Genomic DNA, 23,496 nt, shown 5'->3' with positions numbered 1-23,496 from the left:
ACCAGCGCCAACAGCGGGCAGGAACAGCCCGGGACCACGGCTCCCACTCCTGGCAACCTGAGGAAGCTCCACGACTAGCCCGATGACCTCCCCACCAGCAGTAGCTTCCAACGATTCCTGAACAAAAGATGCGCCGGAAGCGAATTTCTCTCCGATCTTCGGGCCCTTGGAGCCACTTCCGGTTCCGTCTAGGAAGCTCGGAGGCCTTCTTATCTCGTTGGTCTCCGCGCCGGGGGTTGGCTCCTAGCGGGATAGCTGAGGCTAGAAGACCTAGAGAATCCTTGCCTTTCCCGAGTCTACCACGAGGCCATGTTCTGTGACCATCGTTGACACACCACGAGCAGGAAGAAATCTGAGAGTAATTAAAGAATGAGGGTTAGAGATAGGATCCTAAAACAGAAAAAAAAAAAAAAAGAGGAGGGTGGGGGTGGTCTATAGACCTGAATTCAAAGCCTTCTGTGCCCTTTTCAGCCAGTAAAATTGTTACCCAGGAAGCAGGACATTTGCCGAGGCTCAGAATCCTCGCCTGTAAACTAATGATTGTGTCTTACAGAGGCACTGGGGTGGCAAAGCAGATAAGCAGATACAGTGGATGTGTCAATCTCTTTCCCTCCAAGCCCCTCAGTATAGCTGGCAATCAAAGCCCAGACTGAACAGATTCTTTCCCTGCTTAAAAAGCCTTCCACAGCAGCCTGGATCAAGGACACATTTCTTAGAGGTTAGGCCAGGCTCTGTACTGGACACCAGGGAAATAAAGGTGGACTGACCTTGTCTTCCGGCCAAGACAGATATTCAAACCAGCCAGGCTTACAGTTTGTGCCTTGGGACCCAACTGTGAACCAGGGAGACATGGTGGCAGCCCACATAAGGCTTACTGTGCATGGGGGAAGCTGACAAGTAAACAGTGTTAACCTGGTGCAACAAATAAGGGCCGTGACAAGCACATGGCAGGCCACCACAGGAGCACAAAGGAAGGGGCACCTAATCCAGGTGGGGAGATGGGGTCCTGGGACATCTTCCTGGAGAATGGAGTTTCTCAGCTAATTCTTGAAGGACAAGGAGAAGTTTTCAAGGTAATAGGACAGTCTCTTTGCTCTCTTGGCTAGAGCTTGGGCCTCATACATTCCCATTCAAGCATAGTAGCTGGGGTCTCCTGTCCATATTACAACTATCCCCCCACAGGGGGCAGTTCTAGGACCCCCATCTTATTTTCAGGGTGTGTAAGAGTGTCCTGGCTGTTGAAAAGGGGACTGTCCACACAGATGATGTCAGAAGGTATGAGCAGTTTGGGGACAAAGAATCTCCAGACCTGACAATGCTCCTCTCTTTGTGGTCTCCTTAAATCCCAAAGGTCCCTAGGAACATCCTTCTCACAGCTGCCCTCACACCAGGCAGGACTTAAGACAAGGAAGTGAGCAGTGGCGATGATGCAGAGCAGCACAGTAAGTGGTATAGGTATTTTCTATTGTTTTTTGTTGTCATTATTATTGTTATTACATACAAATGAGGCAAAGACTCAGCAATTATCTGGATACAAGGTATAAAGAAGTGTGAGTGAACATGATACTAGAAAACACCTATAATACGTACAATGTGCCAGGCACATTCTAAGTGCCATATATATATATATATATATATATATATAAAATCTCATCCAATCCTCATATCAACTCTATGATTTAGGTATCATTATTATTATTCTCCTTATTTTACAGATGAGGAAGCTGTAGCACAGAGGGGCTAAGTAGCTCTCCTATGGTCACCCAGCCCATGGTATGACATCCAGGGTTCTAGTTTGGGCTCTTGGATGAATGATAGTGCCCTTTATAGTGATGTGAATGTGAGTGGAGCTTCAGGGTTGGGGGTAGATGGTGAGCTCTGCTTCAGGCACATAGAACTGGGTTACTTGTTCTATTAGCTCTCATACCAAAGCTGGTGTGATAGTTTCCCAGAGAGGTCAGGGGTGGTGTTCCCTCAGGTATTCTGGGACTGTCTTTGGCCCAAATATAGGTTTCCCAAGGTGCTATATGAGGGGCATTATGTAGCATGTCTCCTCCACTGGAACCCAATCCAGTCATGGATTAGGTTAGACCCACAGTGCTGGCCACAGAGGAACCTATGAAGTCTGGACACCCTTCCCAGATGAAGCTGGCTCTCACAGACAATGAAAGCCAACCACCTGGGCATGAAATAGCTCTGAGGAATGAAAAAATTTAATCTTGTTTTCCAGATCCCTAAGTCTCCTACATACCAGGCAACCAGAACTGCAGGACAATGCATCATCAGGGAAACCCGAAAAAGAGCTGACAGCATTTGGCCTGGCCTTAAGAGATTTCCTGCTTGATATCCCTGAGTCTCTGAGGCCTTAATGGGCCAGTGGGCCACACGCAGTGGCAATGTCAGGCAGAAGCTAGGACCAGATAGCCAAGACCTCCCTGTGAGGTTTCCAAATGTAGAGGGTGACCTTGATATCAGAAGGCCACTCATCAGGCTCAGTGGGCAAAGACTTCTCTAAGAGACCTCTTTAAAGACTGTAAAATCCCTGCAGTAGGTCTTCTTATGCCTTCGTTTCTGTCTTGGCTTATGCAGAGATGTGATGGACACATGTCAGGTCCAGAGGTAGACCCAGAACATCCTTGGGATATTTCTGATGGCCTGGACAGCACAAGTTACTGTTACTTCGGACCCTGTAAAGGAACTACTTGCTGGGCTACAGCAAGATATTGGGTTGGCCAAAAAGTTCATCAGGGTTTTTCCGTAAGATGTTATGGAAAAACCCGAGAGAAACTCCTGGCCAACCCAATGCATAAGATACATAGTTAACTCCATTGGAAATGTGGCTGATGTTATCCTTTGCCCTTCGTTTCTCTTTGGAACTCAAGTTTTTCTTGAATATATTTTTTTCATATGTCCTTTTACTGTCTCAAGTTGCAGAGGCTTTTCGTTAGCCCCATATATCATCGCTTTTGGAGGCTGTGCCTTCAGAGCCTCCTCAATCATGTTAGCAGCAGGGACCTGTTCACATGCTTCTGTATGTAAACCATTGTTTCAGGTTAAGTCCACCTGGGTAACACCTGCCTCCCAGATATTAGACTAGACAATTGCATCTAGATTATGTTGTCTCCATAACTTCCCACTTTTTATCAGCTCCTTGGCCCTCCCTAGGGGGCCTCTCCTTAGACACCAGAGTGCTTGTTCTGTTTTAGGAAAGATTAACCACACCTGCTGGCCAAAATATCACAATCTCTGGGCTCATTTCTTCTTTAGTAAGACGGAGATACCTGTTGCTCATTTCATTAAGACTCACATTGGGTGAAAATGCCCTGGGCATCACATACAGTATAATAATATCTGACTGCGCGCTCAGGATATGTCAGGTCTTTTGCTGTGTAGTGTCCTTATGTTACCCCTTTCAGCTCTCACAGCCCTGTCAGGCGCACGCTGTGCTCTGCATTTTTCAAATGAAAAAACAGGCTCAGAGGTTAGGTTTTCTTTCCCAAGGCCACCAGGAGGGGAAGGGGCAAAGCCGGGGTGCGGCAGGGTGGCCCAGACCTAGAATGGTCTGAGAGCGGCACGTGTGCTCCCTGAGGCCTCAGTTGAGACCCCCTCCCCGCTGCCGCCGCTGTGCCCCAGCCAGGCCCGGAGGGGGTGGTCTCCGCGCCCAAGGTGTCACCAGCTGTGTGGCTGCGGGGGCGCGTGGGGCGCCCACTTTCTCAACCGAGACTTCCGGGATCCTGGAGGGGCCGGAAGTGGGGCTTCTCTCGCTTCCGGCCCGGCCATTGTTTTCGCTTATGCCGGCCGCGGCGGCGTCTGGTGTTCGGGGGTCGCGGGCGCGGTGCCCCGGTGAGCGGGCCCGGGGCGGGGAGAGAAGTGTTGCTGGAGCCCGGGGCTGCTAGGCTGGAGCTGCGGCCGCCCACAGCCCAGGTCGGCTACGCCGGACCGACCCACTCCTCGCCCCCGCGGCTGGCGGCGCGGTCCCCGTGACGTTCAGAAGCCGCCAGATGTAGAGCCGCCTCTTTGTCCCAGTGCCCTGACCAGCCGTGCCTGGCACAGAGCCCAGCATCTGTGGGTACAGCGATGAGCAGGGCAGACGTGGCCAGGTGAGCGGCGCCGCAGAAGCCTGGTCGAACGCGAAATGTAGGTAGACGTTTTCCCAGCCTTGCGCTGGAAGACAGTACGAAGCCTCAGAAGTGGGTCAGACCCAGTCAGAATTTCAGACGTGAAGTATAGCTTGGAGAGCCAAAAATCCAGATGAGATGAGGGGCTGAGCATTCGGAGCAGTAAGGGAAGTAGGAAAATGGCCTGAACTTTCTATGTATTTCAGAGCAGAGTTCAGATTTTTAAGTCTATCTTTGTCTTTTTAAAGAAATTGAGCCCTGGAGAGAGTAGCTTACCCAAGGTACCAAGATGCATGGTGAATTGGAAGCATAGCACAGATGCCCTAGTTACCACTAAGGTGCTGATTTTCAGGGTTTTACAGTATGTAAACTGGATAAAAGTCGCCCCCACCCCCAACTTCAGTATCATTAGTTCGCTTCCCAGATATGTGCCTCTGTATGCCAAGTACACACACACGTACAAAGATGACTGGGAACCAGCTCTGCCCTTTGAGTCCTCCCATAAAGTGGAGGAGGCAGTCGTGTAAGTCCCAAACACAGTGTGAGAAGCGCTCTAGCAGAGGTCAGAATGAAAAAGGTACTGTGGGTTCACTGAGGCAGTAACCACACTTAAGCCTGGAGAGATCAGCAAGGCTTTCTAGGGGAAGCGGGTTGAGTAGAAAAGGGTCTGGCATTTCTTATTTTTTGTTTTATTTTATTTTTTATTAGTTTCTGCTTTATGACAAAGTGAATCAGTTATACATATACATCTGTTCCCATATCCCTTCCCTCTTGCGTCTCCCTCCCTCCCACCCTCCCTATCCCACCCCTCCAGGCGGTCACAAAGCACCGAGCTGATCTCCCTGTGCTATGGGGTCTGGCATTTCTTACTCCATTGGGTTCCTTTTCTTTTGTGGCCATCCAGCAGTTTGGAGAGGGTGAGTGATGAGTTGTGCATAAGTTAGTTAAAATACAATGTTACACTGAGAAGTACGGAGAGGGAGGTGACCAGCTCCCCTTCCTGCACGGGGCAATCAGGAATGCCTTCAAGAGAAAACTAGCATTTGTTCTGGGTCTTGACAGGTGAGTAGGTGTTTGTCGAAAGTTTCGGAAGCAGAAAACTCCAGAGAAAGAGTATGTGTGGCTTCTAGCTGTGTCTTTAGAGCTTTAGTCGCTAACTTCCTTTATTGTGCATCTCTATTACAAAAGAGTAGAGTAGCAGAGTTTTGAGCATGCATTTCCAACATAGGTTTATTTGTGAATTAAAGGTTTGTACTGTTGTACAAATTTCAGTGCACATTATAAAATATCCACTAAAGGGCTTCCCTGGTGGCACAGTGGTTGAGAGTCTGCCTGCCGATGCAGAGCAGACAGGTTCGTGCCCCGGTCCGGGAAGATCCCACATGCCGCGGAGCGGCTGGGCCCGTGAGCCATGGCCGCTGAGCCTGCGCGTCCGGAGCCTGTGCTCCGCAACGGGAGAGGCCACAACAGTGAGAGGCCACAAAAAAAAATAATAATAAAATAAAATAAAATATCCACTAAATAGTTAAATAACAACTTCGTATTTCTTTATCCACCTTTTGGATTATCTTGCATATCCCACATTTGGAGATCATTGCAGGCTTTCTAGCCTGGTGGGTACCTGGGGAAAGTGGTAGGGGGTGTGGCTAGAACAGAGGCCTCAGGCCAGGTTCTGGATGCTAGGCATAGACATTTAGGTTTTATCCTGTAGGTGATGGGAGCCACTGAAACTTTAAGGAAGTTACTTGGAGAGATGCTTAGAGAGACTGCCCTAGTTGTGCTCCTTTTTCTTTTTTCTAGAGCTTTGCTTTTTAACTGTGGAGGGTCTGTCATCCGCCTAGGGCTGAGCACTCTGGGGACTCTGATTTCTCTCTTGATGTTTCTGTAGGTGACGTTCCCATCACCCCACGTCCTCAACTCTGACAACAGCTTCTGAGACCTGAATTACAGACCATCATTTTAATCGGACAAACCACAACTGAAGCAAGCTTCTCTTTGGTGTCACGATGGCCGGCCAAGGCAGGGGAACTTCAGGCCTCATCCCCAGGGGTGCTGTTCTCCAGAAGCAGGAGGGGCACTTGACCGTGAAACCGGAGCCGGAGAGCCAGAGCTGGGGGCAGGGCTGCCGTCTCCAAAAGAATCACCCTCCTGTCTGTGAAATCTTCCGGCTGCACTTCAGGCAGTTATGTTATCACGAGATGTCTGGGCCGCAGGAGGCGCTGAGCCGGCTCCGGGAGCTCTGCCGCTGGTGGCTGATGCCGGAGGTGCGCACCAAGGAGCAGATCCTGGAGCTGCTGGTCCTGGAGCAGTTCCTGAGCATCCTGCCAGGGGAACTGCGGACCTGGGTGCAGCTGCATCACCCTGAGAGTGGTGAGGAGGCTGTGGCTGTGGTGGAGGGTTTCCAGAGACACGTTCGTGGACCAGGAGAGGTGAGCGGCCGAGTCTAGAATGGCATCTGGAACCATTCTGTACTGCTTAGGGTAGCCTGAGAATAGACAGGCTCCATCGCCTAGGCTCTAAGCTGGTTGGCCTTTGGGACTCCTGAACCAGTGCCATGTATAAAGGGGAAAGAGTTTTGTGCTCCTAGCCTTCAACAGAAATGTAGATCCCAGCCACGCTCTGTGAATTCCTTTGTGAAGTGCTGTGTCGTGAACCTAGCTGCAGCCTGGAGCTCCACACAGTGCTCCTGACAGGCAGGAGCTGTTAGAATAGGGAAGCAGGTCAGGGAGAAAGTAGCCCTTAGGGTATGCTGATAACATGGGCCCTCATTTGAGAAGTTCTCATTTTACTGTGCTGTTTTCCTGCCTTTTAGGTTCCTGATGAGATGTAACAGTTCTGGGCCTCATCATTTTGTTCTTTTCTAGCTTTCCAAACCCAGCTGGGATCTTTTTGCTTCTTTAATTCTATTTTTGAGGTTCCCTACTTCCTGGGATTCTCTCAAAGTTTAAGCCAGGGTAGCTCAAAAGGAAAAGTTGGAGAGTCAGCAGTGTCCTAACAGTGGGAAATCTGGCTTCTAGGGTCACAGAGCTAACTGGTTCAGTGACTATGTGTATTAGTCAGGGTTCAGCCACAGAAGCAAAACCAGTAGGAAATTATATGTATACATACATATCTATATATATTGCTAGAAAGTGACATGTCATCGTGGGAGTTGACAAGTCAGAAATTTGTAAGGTAGGCCATCAGAAAGTTCAGGCTAGAACTCTCAGGCATAGGCTGAAGCTGCTGTCCACAAAGAGAATTCCTTCTTCATGAACCTTCAGCTCCGATTTTAAGGTCTTGCAACTGATTGAATCAGGCCCATCCAGATTATCTAGATAACCTCCCTTACTTAGACTGATTATGAATTTTAATCACTTGTACACCATACCATCACAGCAACACCTAGATTAGAGCTCAACTGACATCAAAAGACCATCACACCGTGGATGAGTCAGTTCTTCCTGATGAGTCTCCAGTTGCTCCTTGTAACTGAGCAGGATGTTTTAGGGTCCCCTCTACTTTTCCTCCTTTGTGCTTTACCAGGGAAAACCAGTACCAGTGAAATTTCCTTAGTACCCAGTACATTATTTTTATTCAGTGCTTTTTCAAAAATTATTACGTATCTAGGCCTAGGGAATGAATTCCAATTGATGGGAGTCTTAGGGCTAGACTTTTTCCAGGGGTAATAGCCAGTTCCCTCTGACAGTATCAGATCCATTGGCAATCGTTATTTCCTTGTTTAAACAAGTAAACACAGGGATAAATCAAGTATCAGTAGGGTCTAGAGAGCAGCTAGGCCCAACCGTAGGCAAGGACAAGTGGTTGAAGAAATGTTTAGAGTGCTATTTAGTGAGGAGGATAGAAGGAAAATTTCCCTATCTCCCGCTGCCTTTTGCTTAAGCAGAAGAGAATGTAGCCTCCATTAAAACCGTCTTTTATCCAGGGAGCCTCAGAAGAAAGGTGACTGAGTCACAAACCCAAGAGAGTGACTAACAGTTGACAGGGCAGCTGAACACTCATGGCTCTAGCCTAGAAGTGGGATCTTTGGACTCCATTTCTTACTCTGCCAGTGTCATCAGCTTAAGTTTTCTGACATAAGGACATGAGAACAGGACTATCTCACCTGGCCTGGATTCAGAAATTGTTTTTATGACTAAATGAAAAAACAGGCTTTTTCATGGGAGTTTGCCAGGGGGAGATTAAGGAATGTCATTCTGATCAGCAGGAGTGAGCATGCACATGTGTGCACATTGGGGCTGGAGAGAGTGGTAGAGGCATCCCTACTGGGCTGCAGAATTTACAGAATGCTTTTATTTCTTTTTTTTTGTGGTACGCGGGCCTCTCACTGTTGTGGCCTCGCCCGTTGCGGAGCACAGGCTCTGGACGCGCAGGCTCAGCGGCCATGGCTCACGGGCCCAGGCGCTCCACGGCATGTGGGATCTTCCCGGACCGGGGCACGAACCCGTGTCCCCTGCATCGGCAGGCGGACTCTCAACCACTGCACCACCAGGGAAGTCCTATATCTTTTAAAATTTGAGCTCCTAGCAGGCTTACAAGGTATGCAGATAGTAATCATTATCTCCACTTGACAAGTGATGCAAACGCAGAGAAGTTAATTGGCTCATCTAAGGTGACAGAGCTAGTAAGCAGTCCCTTTGTCCATGTGTGTGGGAACCAGGATTTTCCAGCTCCCTAGATTCTAAGCCACTACCTTTTCCCAAATGTCTTGCTGTGGAATGCCATCTTGGAATGAAAATTGGAATGGGGTTTTCATGGCCTGTGAGGAGAGGACACTTATGAGTCCTAGGTAATGAATAGGAACTTTATCAGGATTTAATTGTCAGTGAATTACAAGGTTGTGTTATCACAGTGCAGTTAAGTTCTATCTTCTCCCAGTACCCACAGCTGCTGTATTTAAGAGCTCTAAGTCCCATTTATAAGAACCATCCATGGGAGAGCTGGGGAACCCCAGACTGCAGGGAGCCTCTTGGACCTACCATTCCATTGGAGAGATATACACTAAAGGAGAGAGCCCCCTAACTTCTCAGCAGATGTAACCCAGTAGGGCAAATCCATGTGTTTTGTTGAAGCAGAAGTTATTTTCACCTTATCCTGTGCTATGTACATGCCAGAGTGAGTGAGCTTATAAATGTGATTTATTTAAGATAATCAACAAGGACCTACTGTATAGGACAGGGAACTCTGCTAAATATTCTTTAATAACCTATAAGGGAAAAGAATCTGGAAAAGAATGAATATATGTGTATGTATAACTGAATTGCTTTGCTGTACACCTGAAACTAACACAACACTGTAAATCAACTATATTTCAATTTTTAAAAAGTGATTTATTGGCCTTCCCTTGTGGCGCAGTGGTTGAGAGTCCGCCTGATGATGCAGGGGACACGGGTTCGTGCCCCGGTCCGGGAAGATCCCACATGCCGCGGAGCGGCTGGGCCCATGAGCCATGGCCGCTGAGCCTGCGCGTCCAGAGCCTATGCTCCGCAACAGGAGAGGCCACAACAGTGAGAGGCCTGCGTACCACACACACACAAAAAAAGTGATTTATTTAGACAATTTTTTAGGTTTTCTGCTCCAAATGCTGGTACAAGTAGTAACCATGAGATTGTGAGGAACTGATTTGATGACAACAAGCAAGGGTTAGAAAATAAAAGGTCTATGCTCTGAGATATTCTCGAGGTCTCTAAAGATTGGTGTTATGTGATCCTATTTGACTTTTCTTTAAAAATTTTTTTTTCTATTTGACTTTTTGTATAAATTTTTGGTGAGAAGTAGTACATATTGAAAATCAAGTTTGCAGATAACTCTTAACAAAATATCGAGAGGAAGTCAGTCAGCAGATATTAATTGAACACCACCATTGGGCTAAGCATTGTTCTAGGAGCTAGTGACCAAGACAGAGTGCTCACCCTCAAAACACTTATACTTCATTGGCAGAGAAATAGACAATAAAGGTATAAATAAGATAATTTAAAGACTAATGTATGCCCTAGGAAACATAACCAGGTAATTTGAGAGAGTGTGACTATCCTTGCTTTGTCAGTGTGGTCAGGGATGGCTTCTCTGAAGAGGAGACACTTTTGCTGAGAGAAGTTGGAAAAGCTGAGGTTTGTCAGCTGCCGTCTGGGGTATTGCTCCAGCTGTCGGCCTCAGTAGCATTATTTATGCACATACAGGTACATACACCTGTCACTTTTTACTTCCTTGGTACTCCTGATTGATCTGTTCTGTAGGCTGAGGCCCTAGGGAGTGTACTGAATTACTTTCCTGACTCCTTTTTCCAGGGGGTTCTTCATAAGCAAATGTGTGTCTGAAGCACTGACACAGAGTGGAAATGGTTATATAATCTGGTCTTGAAGCTCCTACCAAAAGGGTCAACAGAGGGATGGCAAATAGGATTATAAGCTGTAGATCCTGCTTTGACATTTTTGCCCCAGTTGGCTGTACTGGTGGGGCTAGAAGGACCCTCTGGCTCTTCTTTCCCTGGCTTCCTCTCCTGGGGGTGCTTCTTAGAGGTTTTGGGTTCTGTATCTTCAAGGATGCTCTTTTGGACCCAATTTTATTTCCTTGTCTCTAGGTTTCAGCTCCGGCACAGGAACAGGAAATGCATTCAGAGGAGATGACAGCCTTGGGTGCAACAGAGGAATCTCCTCCTACCTCACTCCTTAGTGAGGGTTCGGCACCTGGAGCCCACCTGGAGCCTCCTGGTGACCCTGGGGCACACCACCACCTCCCCAGTGGGCACTCTGGTACTCACCTCCCCTGCTTTGGCCTTAAGTCATTCCTCCTTTCTCTCTTTCGGCGTCTCCTTTCCTTCATCTCCCCATCTCCCACCCCATTGGAGTCCCTTATTGCCCTGCCCTGTGTCTTCCTTCCCTAGTGACTTTGTTTGTTCCTTTTGCTTATTCTCCAATCATTCGTGTATTTAGCACATTTTTGTCAAGCACATTTCATGGCAAAGGCACTGTTGAGGACCAGAGAGATGTAGTAGGCCGGCACTGCTTCCAAAGAGCTTGTTATCTAGTTGGCAGAGTCAGTCGTAAGTGCAAGAAGAGGCAACCTCATAAGATACATGTGAGTGATATCTGTCCGCAGGCATTTGATGCCGTCACGAATGAGCCATGTGGACATTGTAAACAGTGAGCGAGATCATGGAGGGCTGGAGCAAAGACACTCGCTAAGTGGGAGTTCCTTGGACCCCATTGAGGTCGGGTCAGAAAGGACTTATTTGGGAGCCTGGGGTCTGCTTGTGCAGGGCCTTTGGATGGAGGCCAGGAAGATTTGGGGGGCAGGGGATTGAAGCATTAGAAACAGTATTTCAGAAGGATTACTGTGGCACATGAGCACTGTGGGTTGAATGTGAAGACCAGTGACCGGGAGCCTCACTAGGAGGCTGGTGTAGAGCAGTTGTGAGGCAGTAATTGCCTGAGTGGGTTTGAGTGGAATGCAAAGTGATAGATGTGACACATATTTGAACGAAGAATCCATGGGACAATGGAGAGGAGGGAGAATTAGCGGGTTTTGGCCGATGTTTGGCATCACTGAGAAAACCTGGGAAGTCAGGAAAGGAAGATGGAAACATGCACTTTAGACACTGAATTTCAGGTGTTGTGGGACACCCAAATGAAATGTCCAATAGGCAACTGGAGGCTTGTGATAGGGGTCTCAGAAAGAACTGACAGCTTAAGAGCAGAGAATGGGAGTTGTGAGATCTCTGAGAGAGGGAAAGGGGAAGCTCCGAGGCCTGAACGCCTGCAGTGTCCGTGATGAGAGGGCAGGTGCAGGAAGAGAAGCCAGGGAATGAGGGGCAGAGAGATGAGGGGGAGGCCAGGCAGGCTGCTGCTGGGGAAGCCACGGGAGACAGAAGGTGGTCAGAAGTGTAGCTTCCTTCCGAGAGTGGCAGAGAGAGGGCTGGAAAGAGCCACCAGTTCGGTTTGAACAGGGACCTTCTTGCTTCCAGGAAAAGTTCACAGCTTACAAAGGATAGTGCCTTTATGGAACAGGGATGAGGGTCCGTGTGTGTGGAGCCACCTGGGTTCTCCTGAATCCACTTGCTGGGATACAGACCTCATTGGAGCCAAGAGCAGGGCTGGTCCCACTCAGAGCTTTCTTTCCTCCCTCAGCTCAGCATGCTTCCCCGGTGCCTGCCCTTCCCCAAGTGGGGAACGTAGGAGACCAAGCAGCGGCAACTGTGCTCCGGATGGTCAGGCTCCAGGTGAGCTTCCTGAGTTCCAAGTCTGTGGCCCAGGAATAGCTAGAGCTTATCTTCGGGCCTCTGGCCCGTTCTGAGTCTGTTCCTGTGGCTTCCCCTGGAGCTGGTCCTGTCCTAGATTTGTCCTTGTTTTTTTTTTTTTTTTTTTTTTGGCCGCACCCCACAGCTTGTGGGATCTTATAATAGTTCCCCGACCAGGGATTGAACCCAGGCCCATGACAGTGAAAGCACTGAGTCTTAACCACTGGACCACCAGGTAATTCCTTGGACTTGTCCTTTTAATCTGTCTTTCCCAGATTCGCCCCCCCACCCCGCCCATTTTACCACCAGGTTCCCCGACCCTGTGCTCTTGGTGCCCCTAAGGACTACTTTCCAGGCTGGGAATGTCCCTGAGCAATAGAAACTTGTCATTCCAGGAGGCTGCAGAGTTCGAGTTCCTGTCTGTGGACTATACTCAGAAGAAGTGGAAAGGTCCAGCACTCAGCCAGAAAGCAGCCCTGTACCGGAACATCGTGCCAGAAAATTGCTGCAGCCTGGCTTCATTGGGTAATGACTCTGTTACCCAGTAACTTAGAGTCTGCCTTCTTTACATATTCTTTGCTATATTCTTTTTCTTTTTTTAACTTTTTATTATGAAAATATGAAGAGTCAAAGTGGAGAGAATAGTATAATGAACCCCTCTACGTCATCATCCACTTTAACAGTTATTAACATTCTTTTTACTTTCTTATTAATTGAGCTGGGCTGGTTTAGTTAGAGTTTGTAGTTGGAAGGAATAGAAAGCCACTCAGTTGTTGTAAGCAATGAGTTAAGTTACTTACAATAAGGCTAAAGGAATGGAAACCTAGAACAAACTGACCAGCTAGACCAGACTTCAGGAAACAAAGCCTTGTAGGGACCTGGGAGCCTGGGAGCCACAGCAGCAAAAGTGAAAGGATTTTTACACCAGTGTCGTAAGACAGCTGTGCTGTGTATCTGTTTTTTCCTCCCTCTGATACCCATTCTCTTCACTCTGAATCTTTTGTCAGAGCTCCTTTTTAGTTAGACTTTCTGTTTCCTCACACGTTCTGCTTGCTTTGGCTCCCGATGGCTTGCCTTCTCTCCATGCATCATTTCAGCTTGGGCTTCTACTTGTAATTTCCTTCATCTTGTCCTACCTTTAGTTCAGAATTTATGTAGAGAGGAACTCCGAGGGTGGTTCAGCCATTAAATAACATCTTTGTTTGAGCAGAACTTTGGTCCTCCCTGCACAGAGGCGGATAATTAATCTACAGATAAGCCACACTTGGGTCTAGTGCTTGGCCCTGTTCCAGTCACCTGTTGTCCATCATGGGAAGAGCTGGGTTGCCTGGCACAAAGCATGGTTGCCTCAGCTTCTCCTTCAGAAAGACTGGGGCAGGGCTGCTTCCTGGAAGGAGCTGTTGTCAGGGCAGGTTCTGGGGTTGACCGGTCTAGGACAGTAGCCTGCTCTGCAGAGGGTGGGCTTAGAAGTGAGAGATTCAGACATCTACAACTTGCACACACTAAATTAGCATGAAGGTTTATAGCCCTGATGTAGATGTCATTGAAAGGAACCAACATTTTTAGGTTAAACTATAACCATAATTGCTCTGCCTTCTCCCAGTTTTTGTACTGAAAAATCCTAGAATTTAAAAGCAAATATTCAACTGCTCACTTTCCTTATGATTCCTGATTATCAAGATACCAAAAACATGTTTGATTTATATTTCAAGTTATTGATACCATTCTTGGTTTTTTGGGGTTTTTTTTGATGTGGACCATTTTTAAAGTCTTCATTGAATTTATTACAATATTGCTTCTGTTTTGTTTTGGTTTTTTGTCATGACACCATACAGTGTCATGGTTGGAAAGAGCCTTAGAGTTCATCATTTTACTAAGGAGATGTCGCATCTAAGTGACTTCTGGAAGATCTCACCATGCTTTAGTCTGGTCTCTTGCCTTTCAACTGGCCTGTTCACCTGGCTGTGCTGGCTCAGCATCCCTCTGTCCTGATAGCTATTCTTCTGCCTTCCTCCACTGACCAGCTTCCCCTCATTGTTTTTCTGTCCATGAAGAGAAATTTGAGCTGTTTTCTCATTTTCTCTCCTGTTCTCAATGTGTCTCCTCATTCCTTACCCATAATATGAATTTTTTTTTAGGTACATAGGCTCCTGATAGTTCATTTCCTCAGTAGGGTAAGAGTGAGTAAGAGTTGTTTTCTTCTTTCTTTTGGCAGCAGGTGAGAACAGGATGGAGAGTTCAGAGTTGCCTCCAAAGCAGGAAATTTCTGAAGAATTGGAGTCATGTGATAGGACCTCAGGAATACTCTATGGAGTGATTCCTGGAGGACCGGAAGCTGGAGATGCCTGTGAAGAGGCTTTAGAGAAGCTAGAAGTTCAACCCTCAGGTGAACAAGGGACCAGACTGGAAAGCGATTTCTTGGAAATAACACAGGAGGATAAAAATAAATGCACAAAAGATGAATGTGATGAATATAAGGAACTTCAGGAACATCCAAATCTGTCCTCAAGTCCTGCAGAACATCAGGGAATTCTGAAGGGACAGAAATTCTATCACTGTGATGAATGTGGCAAAGCTTTTAATCGGAGTTCTCACCTCATTGGGCATCAGAGAATCCACACTGGAGAGAAACCCTATGAGTGCAATGAGTGTGGCAAGACCTTCAGGCAGACCTCTCAGCTCATAGTCCATCTCAGAATCCACACAGGGGAAAAGCCCTATGAATGCAGTGATTGTGGAAAGACCTATCGCCATATCTCCCATCTCATTCAACACCAGAGACTCCATAATGGGGAGAAATCATATAAATGTAATGAATGTGCAAAAGCTTTCACTCAGAGTTCCCAACTCATTGACCACCAGAGAACCCATACTGGGGAGAAACCCTATGAATGCAATGAGTGTGGGGAGGCCTTCATTCGGAGTAAAAGCCTTGTCCACCATCAGGTACTTCACACTGGTGAGAAACCTTACAAGTGTAATGAGTGTGGGAAAGCTTTCTGTTCCAACAGAAATCTTATTGACCATCAGAGAATCCACACTGGGGAGAAGCCTTATGAGTGTAATGAATGTGGCAAGGCCTTTAGTCGAAGTAAATGTCTTACTCGACATCAGAGCCTCCACACTGGGGAAAAACCATTCAAATGCAGTGAGTGTGGGAAAGCCTTCAATCAGAACTCTCAACTTGTTGACCATGAGCGAATTCATACTGGAGAAAAGCCTTTTGAATGTAATGAGTGTGGTAAGGCATTCAGTCTGAGTAAATGTCTCATTCGACATCAGAGACTTCACACGGGTGAAAAGCCCTATAAATGCAAAGAGTGTGGAAAATCCTTCAATCAAAACTCACATCTTAGTATACACCAGAGAATTCACACTGGTGAGAAACCTTATGAATGTAATGAATGTGGGAAGGTCTTCAGTTATAGCTCCAGTCTTATGGTACATCAGAGAACTCATACTGGGGAGAAACCATATAAGTGCAAAGATTGTGAGAAGGCTTTTAGTGACAGCTCACAGCTCATTGTGCATCAGAGAGTTCACACTGGAGAGAAACCCTATGAATGTATTGAGTGTGGGAAAGCCTTCAGTCAGCGTTCTACTTTCAATCACCACCAGCGAACTCACACTGGAGAAAAGCACTCAGGTCTGGCTCGGTCTATTTTTTAAGACATGATTCTCTAAGACAGCAAGGAACTCTGAGTTAAGGTTTCTATATAAGAAGTATGCTCACCCTGGTCTCCTCTTGGAACCACTAATCCAAGTGGATCATTCCCTAAATGCTCTCTGGTGGTCAGGAAGGTGGGAGAGTGGGAGTAGCAGTACCGTCCTTCCCCACTAAGGACTACATATTTCATGTGCTTGTAGATTTCTTTCCTTTTTTTTTTTACACCTGTTTAAAAATCTATCTCATTTCTTACTTAGGCATCCCAAAATCAGAATGTGTACTTCTCAAGGACAGAGGTATTTCCTTATTCTGTTCCACTTCATTTTACCATTTACATAAAGTTCTCCAAGGTACTGATTCATTCATTCTTTCTCTTGGCTGTGGCCCTCCTTATCTACTTTTTGAACTTCTACTCTAATATAGTCCCTCATCACTTATGTTCCCTGTCTAGAAAATCTTTTTTCTTTTCTTTTGTTAATCTGTGTCCCTCAGAACCTGCCAGATCCAACTCATCTCTGAAAAACTTTCTTCTTCAAATACGTCTTCATTCATCTTAAACTGCTATTCATTGGACCTCAGTGCTTTGAGTTAGCTGGTGCTATGTGTACAACTGTTGTTAAATTGCATTGTAAATTATTCTCAGTTTAATGCATATGTGTTCATACCAACTTATTATAGGCTCTTTGAGGTTGGGTATAGTATCTATTTCTTTTAGTATATAGATAATAATTTTCATATGGTAGTTGTTTAATAAATACCTTTTGAAAACTCAGCTCTGTAATTGAATCATCCTTAAATTAGACACAATCTCCCCTCCCCCCACCCCCCACCAGACTAGAAGCTTCTAAAGATAGAAGTGACATCTCTTCATAGGATATCTCATATAAAGCCCTCATTGATATCTTCTATGTGTACCCCTGGAAGTCTCACTATTGTTACTTGGTTGTTGGTTTCTGATAAATTTTCTATTGGGTTTAGGAAGTTTTCTTCTTTTCCTATTTTTTTGTTTGTTTGATTTGGCCATTCTGCACAGCATGCGGCATCTTAGTTCCCTGACCAGGGATCAAACCCACATCCCCTGCATCTGAAGCTCAGAGTCTAAACCACTGGACCGCTAGGGAAGTCCCTATTCCTATTTTTAGAAGCAGCAATATAATAAAGTAGTTAATAGATTTTTGTGCCTGGTACTCTAGGTTCAAATCCTGACTCCTTTCTTACATGTGTGATCCTGAGTAAGTCATTTAGTTTCCATGTGTCTAGCTCTTCCATGTATAAAATGGAGCTACCTCTGGGCTGTGAGGGTTAAATTAGTTCATAAGTGTCAGGCACTTAAAACAGTGCTTGGCACATACTATACCCTATAATAATTACTATTTAGCATTTTGAGTTTTTGTTATGGTTTTTAAGTTCTACCACGTTTTTTTTTTTTTAATCTAATTTTACGGATAATGTCCTTTTTTTTTGTAATTTTAGGGGGAGCAAGTTTCTAGATAATTGAAATTTCCTTGCACTCCTGGAATAAAATCCATTTGTTAATGATGTTTTAAGTACAGAACTAAATTGAATTTACTAAAAAGGTTTTGTCTGCCTTGAAAAATGTATTTGTTTTTCTTTAATTTCTCTGGAAGAGTTTGAATAATGTGGGGATTATTCTTTGAACAGTAAAAATAACTGGGCTTGATCCATTTTGGGGGATGAGGGAATTGAGAGGGACAAGTCTTTTTTTTTTTTTGTCCTGCCCCGCACCAAGAAGCATAAATCTTTAGCAACATTTTGATTTCTTCAATTACTGCCCTCTTTAAGTTTCTACCTCTGTGTAAGTTTTGGTGATCTGTATCTGGAAATCATCCCTTCTACTGGACTGTCAGAGAGTGGCATAAAGCTGCACCTAGTATTCTGTAAAGTTCTTTTTTTTTTTTTTTGCGGTATGCAGGCCTCTCACTGTTGTGGCCTCTCCCATTGTGGAGCACAGGCTCCAGACGTGCAGGCCCAGTGGCCATGGCTCACGGGCCCAGCCGCTCCGCGCATGTGGGATCTTCCCAGACCGGGGCACAAACCCGTGTCCCCTGCATCGGCAGGCAGACTCTCAACCACTGTGCCACCAGGGAAGCCCTGTAAAGTTCTTTTACTCCCTTTTGTATATGTAGTTAGAGCCGTGTTTCATCCACAATTTTTTTTAATAGATTTTATTTAGTTATTTATTTTTTAGGCTGCACTGGGTCTTCCTTGCTGTGTGCGGGCTTTCTCTAGTTGCAGCGAGCGGGGGCCACTCCTTGCTGCAGTGCGCAGGCCTTTCACTGCAGTGGCTTCTCTTGTTGTGGAGCATGGGTTGTAGGCCTGCAGGCTTCAGTAGTTGTGGCTCGTGGGCTCTAGAGCGCAGGCTCAGTAGTTGGGGCGCATGGGCTTAGTTGCTCAGCGGCATGTGGGATCTTCCCAGACCAGGGCTTGAACCCATGTCCCCTGCACCTGCAGGTAGACTCCCAACTACTGCGCCACCAGGGAAGCCCCATCCATAATGTTTTACATTTTGGTTTCCTTTCAGTTTTCCTTTCATGATTGCCAAGTTTGGGTTTTTTTTTTTTAAGTTTTTGGTTTTTTTTTTTTTGATGTGGACCATTTTTAAAGTCTTTATTGAATCTTTTACAATATTGCTTCAGTTTTATGATTTTTGGTTTTTTGGCTGAGAGGCATGTGGGATCTTAGCTCCCCAACCAGGGATTGAACCCGCACCCCCTGCATTAGAAGGCGAAGTCTTAAGCACTGGACCACCAGGGAGATCCCTTGAATATATTTTTTTCATATGTCCTTTTACTGCCTCAAGTTGCAGAGACTTTTTATTAGCCTCATATTTCATTTGTCTTTTTCTTCACTAATCAACAATATTTGCCCCAAGATAGGGAAAGTGGGTTTTCCTTGAATTGCTTTATATTCTATTTGCATGCTCTTAAAATTGTCTGTTTAGACTTGGAGCTAGAAGGTGAGTTATAAATTTATATTACTAATATGCTGTGCAGCAGTAAAGAAGTAAAGGAGCAGCTCGACATTTTGCTAATCTGGTTGCAAACCTTCCGCCCAGAGCCCTCTTTTCTTTTTCGCTCAGCCTTCACACTATGGGTACAGCGGAGGCTCCTTCCATGTGCTCTACCTGTTGCGAATAGCTTTGTTTTAAAAGAACTGAATGTGGAAAAACCTTCAGTCACAACTCAGACTTTATTCTACCTCGGCAACTCCAAACTGAGAAAAGAAGCTATTCCTGAGATAAGTGTGAGAAAACATTCAGTTGTGTGAAACATCCACCAGAGACTTTATGCTTACAAGGAAGTCTACTTATTTGTGTATGGGAAAGCTTTGGTTATAGTTTTCTTGTTTGACATAACAAAACCCACCTGGGTTATAATCTGTTTTGGATTTTAGAGGGCAAGAAATCATTCATCCAGAGCTTCTATTATTTTGTACACATTTTTGAAAAATACTATTCCTGGAATAAGTGTAGAAAGCTTTTAGTTATAGCACGTGGCTTCTGCTCCATTCATGAGTCCACAATGCAAGTAAAGAATTACAGTAAGCAATGTGATAGAGCTCCCAATTTATTTTTTAAAATCAAAGTTTGGGACTTCCCTGACGCTCCAGTGGTTAGGACTCCACGGTTCCATTGCAGGGGGCACGGGTTCGATCCCTGATCCAGGAACTAAGATCCTGTATGATGCGTGGCACAGCCAAAAAATTTTTTAAAACCCCAAAACAACAGACAAAATTTATACCCAGTGACCAAATATGGTGGTAAACGTATTAGGAGCTGGACGCTTACCCTCTTACCTCTTACACACAAAGAAAATATTCCACAGCTATATTCTGCATCCCAAGCCCTGGTAATTCAACTTCTAAGACCAGTAGGAAAGGTCCAGAGATTTTGGGTGCCGACAAGTTGACGAGTACTGTCCCATGCTGGAAGACATTTCTGTGAAGTTGTCGACCTCTTGGAGGGTTACAAAGGATACTCTAGGTGTTAGGGACAAATTGTGAATACCCACAGGGTGGCTTTTGCTCTATAGAAAATTAAAAACAACCCCCCTATCCCCCCTAACATTAGGATGTGTTCTAGCCTGATGGGGCCTTTTAAAACTCTTGCCCAAGGGGGATAATGGGAAGGTGTTATGATGTCAACTGGCTCCAAGTACCTTGTGGTACAGGTATTTGACCCAGGATAGGACATTGTAGACTGATTCCTTACTGAACCACAACAGTCCTCCCACTAATATATGCACAGGACCAATGTCCTGTACTTTGCCCAGGTGGATGCCCTGTAGGATGAGAGTGCTTTCCCTTTCAAGACCTGTGAATACCCTGCATGAAAACACGGTTTGAGAGGAATATTTGGTGTTCTACCCCATTTTCTGACCTGTGACTCTTGGTTAGGAATTTGCAGCTGACTGAAAACATTATGTTTTTCCACCCTAGGTGGCACAGTCCAATGACTTAAACTTTTCTAGAGATGTATGTACAGTTGGCATTTTATGAAATCTAACAGGCTTCTCCCCCAAGTCCCTTCCAGTTGCATTGTCTTGTGTATGGATGATACATTTACAAGATATTAAGTTTCCCAAGCTGGTGTCATATGGATTGTGGATGGAAAGGGACAGGGCCAACAGTCACCCAAGATTTGAGTACAATGAGATGAAAGGACAGAGTAATCACAGGACAATATATATTCCTCTAAGATTAAATGAGGAGTGGTAACAACGGCTGCATGTTCAGGGTCACGGGGTGCATAGGTACATGCTCATCCACCAGGTTGTATACATTATACTTTGATTTCCATTTGGGTGAGATTGAAAAATGCTATATCCCTCTCTGAGACTGTCTGTGTTGCTCCCTAGGGAAGGAGGGAACAGAATGATGCAATTACACCATACCTGTAGGGACCCTGGCAAGTCAGCATGACCTGATTTCAGAAAAATGCCACTAGTGAAACCTCTAGTCAGGCTGCCTCAACAATGAGCAAAAATCGATGACACTCAAGCTCTCACTGGGGAGCCACACTACTGGTGCCCTTAGGATTTGAGGTATGTGCAGCCTACTACAGGGGCCATTTATGAAGAAGGTGGTCTGGAAGCTGTTATGGTGCTAAAATTAAAGCCACTGGCAACTGTATTCTCCAGGCTAAGCTGTGCACTTACCACGCTATCCATTGTCAACATCTGTCCTAATGAGCAGCACTGAAATAACGAGATAGTGAGTTACTTAAAAGATTTTCAAAAGAGAACCATTAGAAGAACTCTAGACAATTCACCTCTTCTCAGGGGCTCCCTGAGGTTTCCACTGAGAGTGGATATGTGGGCTATTTGAACTGTATAATCAGGAACAGCTGGGCAATTCCCAAAAATCTGCAAGAACTAAGGAAGTTGCACATCTGGTTGGGGGCCTCTGATTTGCCCAGAGCAATATGCTCGAATAAGAGTCAGGAATATCTTGCATTGGGGCAGAGCTAAAGCTGTGCTCTACCTGCCCTCCCCCAAACAAGAAGCTATAATGTCTTGGCCCATAATTAATATCAAGGGTAAAGCCATCTTCTGACATGCCACCTGCTCTGTATCTCCAGGTTCTGGAACACCCTTTTTCCTCTTCTTGGGGGAATCATGAGTTGGTTGCTTCTCAAGGAACTATGTTGCTTCTCAAGGAAGTTGGGTGTATTAGTCTGCTTGGGCTGCCATAACGAAGTTCCACAGACTGGGTAGCTTAACCAACAGAAATTTATTTTCTCACAGTTTTGGAGCTGAAAGTTTGAGATCAAGGTGTCAGCGGCGTTGATTTCTTCTGAAATCTCTCTCCTGGGCTTGTAGATGGACATCTTCTCCTTCTATCTTTACATGGTCTTCCCTCTGTTAGTTTATGTCCTAATTTCCTTTTCTTATACAGTGGTATTGAATTAGGATGTACCCTAATGATCTCATTTACCCTTTATTACCACTTTAAAGGCTCTATCCCTAAATATAATCACATTGTGAGGTCCTGAGATTTAGGACTTCAACATACGAATTTGCGGGGGACACAATGTAGCCCATGATATCAGTTTAATGGAAGGGCAAGTCTGGATTGACCTGCTAATGTGGGGAGTCGGCCTTATTCTTAAGTGAACACATTTCCCCCTAGGTTGAACACTGTGGCCACTGCCTCCTGGGTTGTCTTCCAAATGGCTCCTCAATCTGTATTTTACTCTCTATTGAAACCTGGACATTTCAGCACTATGGCAGGCACATGAATTGTTCGCTGAGGTGAGTTCCTGACTTTTGTTTTTAACGTTTCTATTGAAATATATAATTCACATACCATATACTTCATCCTTGTAAAATGTACAGTTCAATGATTTTTGGTATATTCACATGCATGTGCAACCATCCCCACAGGCAGTTTTAGAACATTTTCATCACCTCAAAAAGAGATTCCCTACTTTTTACATATCCCTTCCCCTAATTCCCCCCTCTGCCAGCCTTAATGTTTTGTTTTTACTTTTTATTATGGAGAAATTTTAATGTACACACAAAATACAAAACAAGAAGAAAAAGAAAAAGAAATTAAGGATGGCATGTAATGCATAAGTTCTAACACCACCAGTGAAGCAAAGATTTAACTTGAATCTAATCAGGCCTCTTTTCCTACCTTCCAATTTACAGGAAATATAGGGGGATATGATGAGAAAATAAGTCAGATTCACTGATTTTTGATTTGTACAATGTGAAACACTATATAAGACAATTGACCTAGACTCTTTGAAAAGTCAGTGAAATGAAAAAAGTTGGCCAACTGTTCTAGATTAAGAGAGACTCTTCAGAAACACAACCACCAAATGCAGTGAGTGAACTTTGAATTTTTTTAAACAGCTGTAGCAGATATTTGGGGATCAATGGAGACACTAAATATGGAATGGATGTAATATTTAATAGTAGGCCCATTTGATGATAATATACAATTGTTTAGATTTCTTAAATCTGACAGTTATATTTTGCTTCTGTAGAAGAATGTCCTTATTCTTAGGAGATGCATGCTGCAGTGTTTCGGGTTAGAGGCTCATGATCTCTTCAACATATTTTCAAATGCATAACAATAACAACAAATAAAATGTGTATGTGTGTGTGGAGAGAAAAAGTGAATATGGCAAAATAATGGTTGTTGAATCTACCTAGAGGGTATATGCATGTTTGAAAGTTTCAAAATAAAGTTTGAAAAAGGTAAAAAGGGATTATGGATGGCTTGTTATAACTCAACACCCTTTAGATGAAATGTAATCTATAGTTTGAGGCAGTGTGGCAGTAGACAAAAGAACACAGGATCTACAGTCAGAAAACCCAGTCCAAGTTTCAAATTGTCCACTGCTAGCTGTGCAACCATAAACAAATCATTTGACATATCCAGGCTTTAGTTTCCTTATCTAAAAATAAGGATAGCATTGGAATTCCCTGGCGGTCCAGTGGTTAGGA

General features: G+C 45.1%; 1 protein-coding gene across 1 annotated transcript; it reads left to right on the top strand.

Annotated features, from left to right (window-relative positions):
- The first annotated feature begins 3,837 nt into the window (after positions 1-3,837).
- ZKSCAN7 (zinc finger with KRAB and SCAN domains 7) lies at positions 3,838-16,638 on the top strand. The gene is made up of 6 exons (XM_060109369.1): positions 3,838-4,100; positions 6,007-6,547; positions 10,699-10,870; positions 12,245-12,336; positions 12,750-12,879; positions 14,570-16,638. The coding sequence occupies exons 2-6, from the start codon at positions 6,125-6,127 to the stop codon at positions 16,021-16,023; spliced, it is 2,271 nt and encodes a 756-aa protein (XP_059965352.1). The 5' UTR covers positions 3,838-4,100; positions 6,007-6,124; the 3' UTR covers positions 16,024-16,638.
- Positions 16,639-23,496: the final 6,858 nt, after the last annotated feature.

The sequence above is a fragment of the Mesoplodon densirostris genome, chromosome 10 (assembly GCF_025265405.1).
Source record: "Mesoplodon densirostris isolate mMesDen1 chromosome 10, mMesDen1 primary haplotype, whole genome shotgun sequence".
Taxonomy (NCBI): Eukaryota; Metazoa; Chordata; class Mammalia; order Artiodactyla; family Ziphiidae; genus Mesoplodon; species Mesoplodon densirostris.
This window is presented reverse-complemented; position numbering and strand designations above follow the sequence as displayed.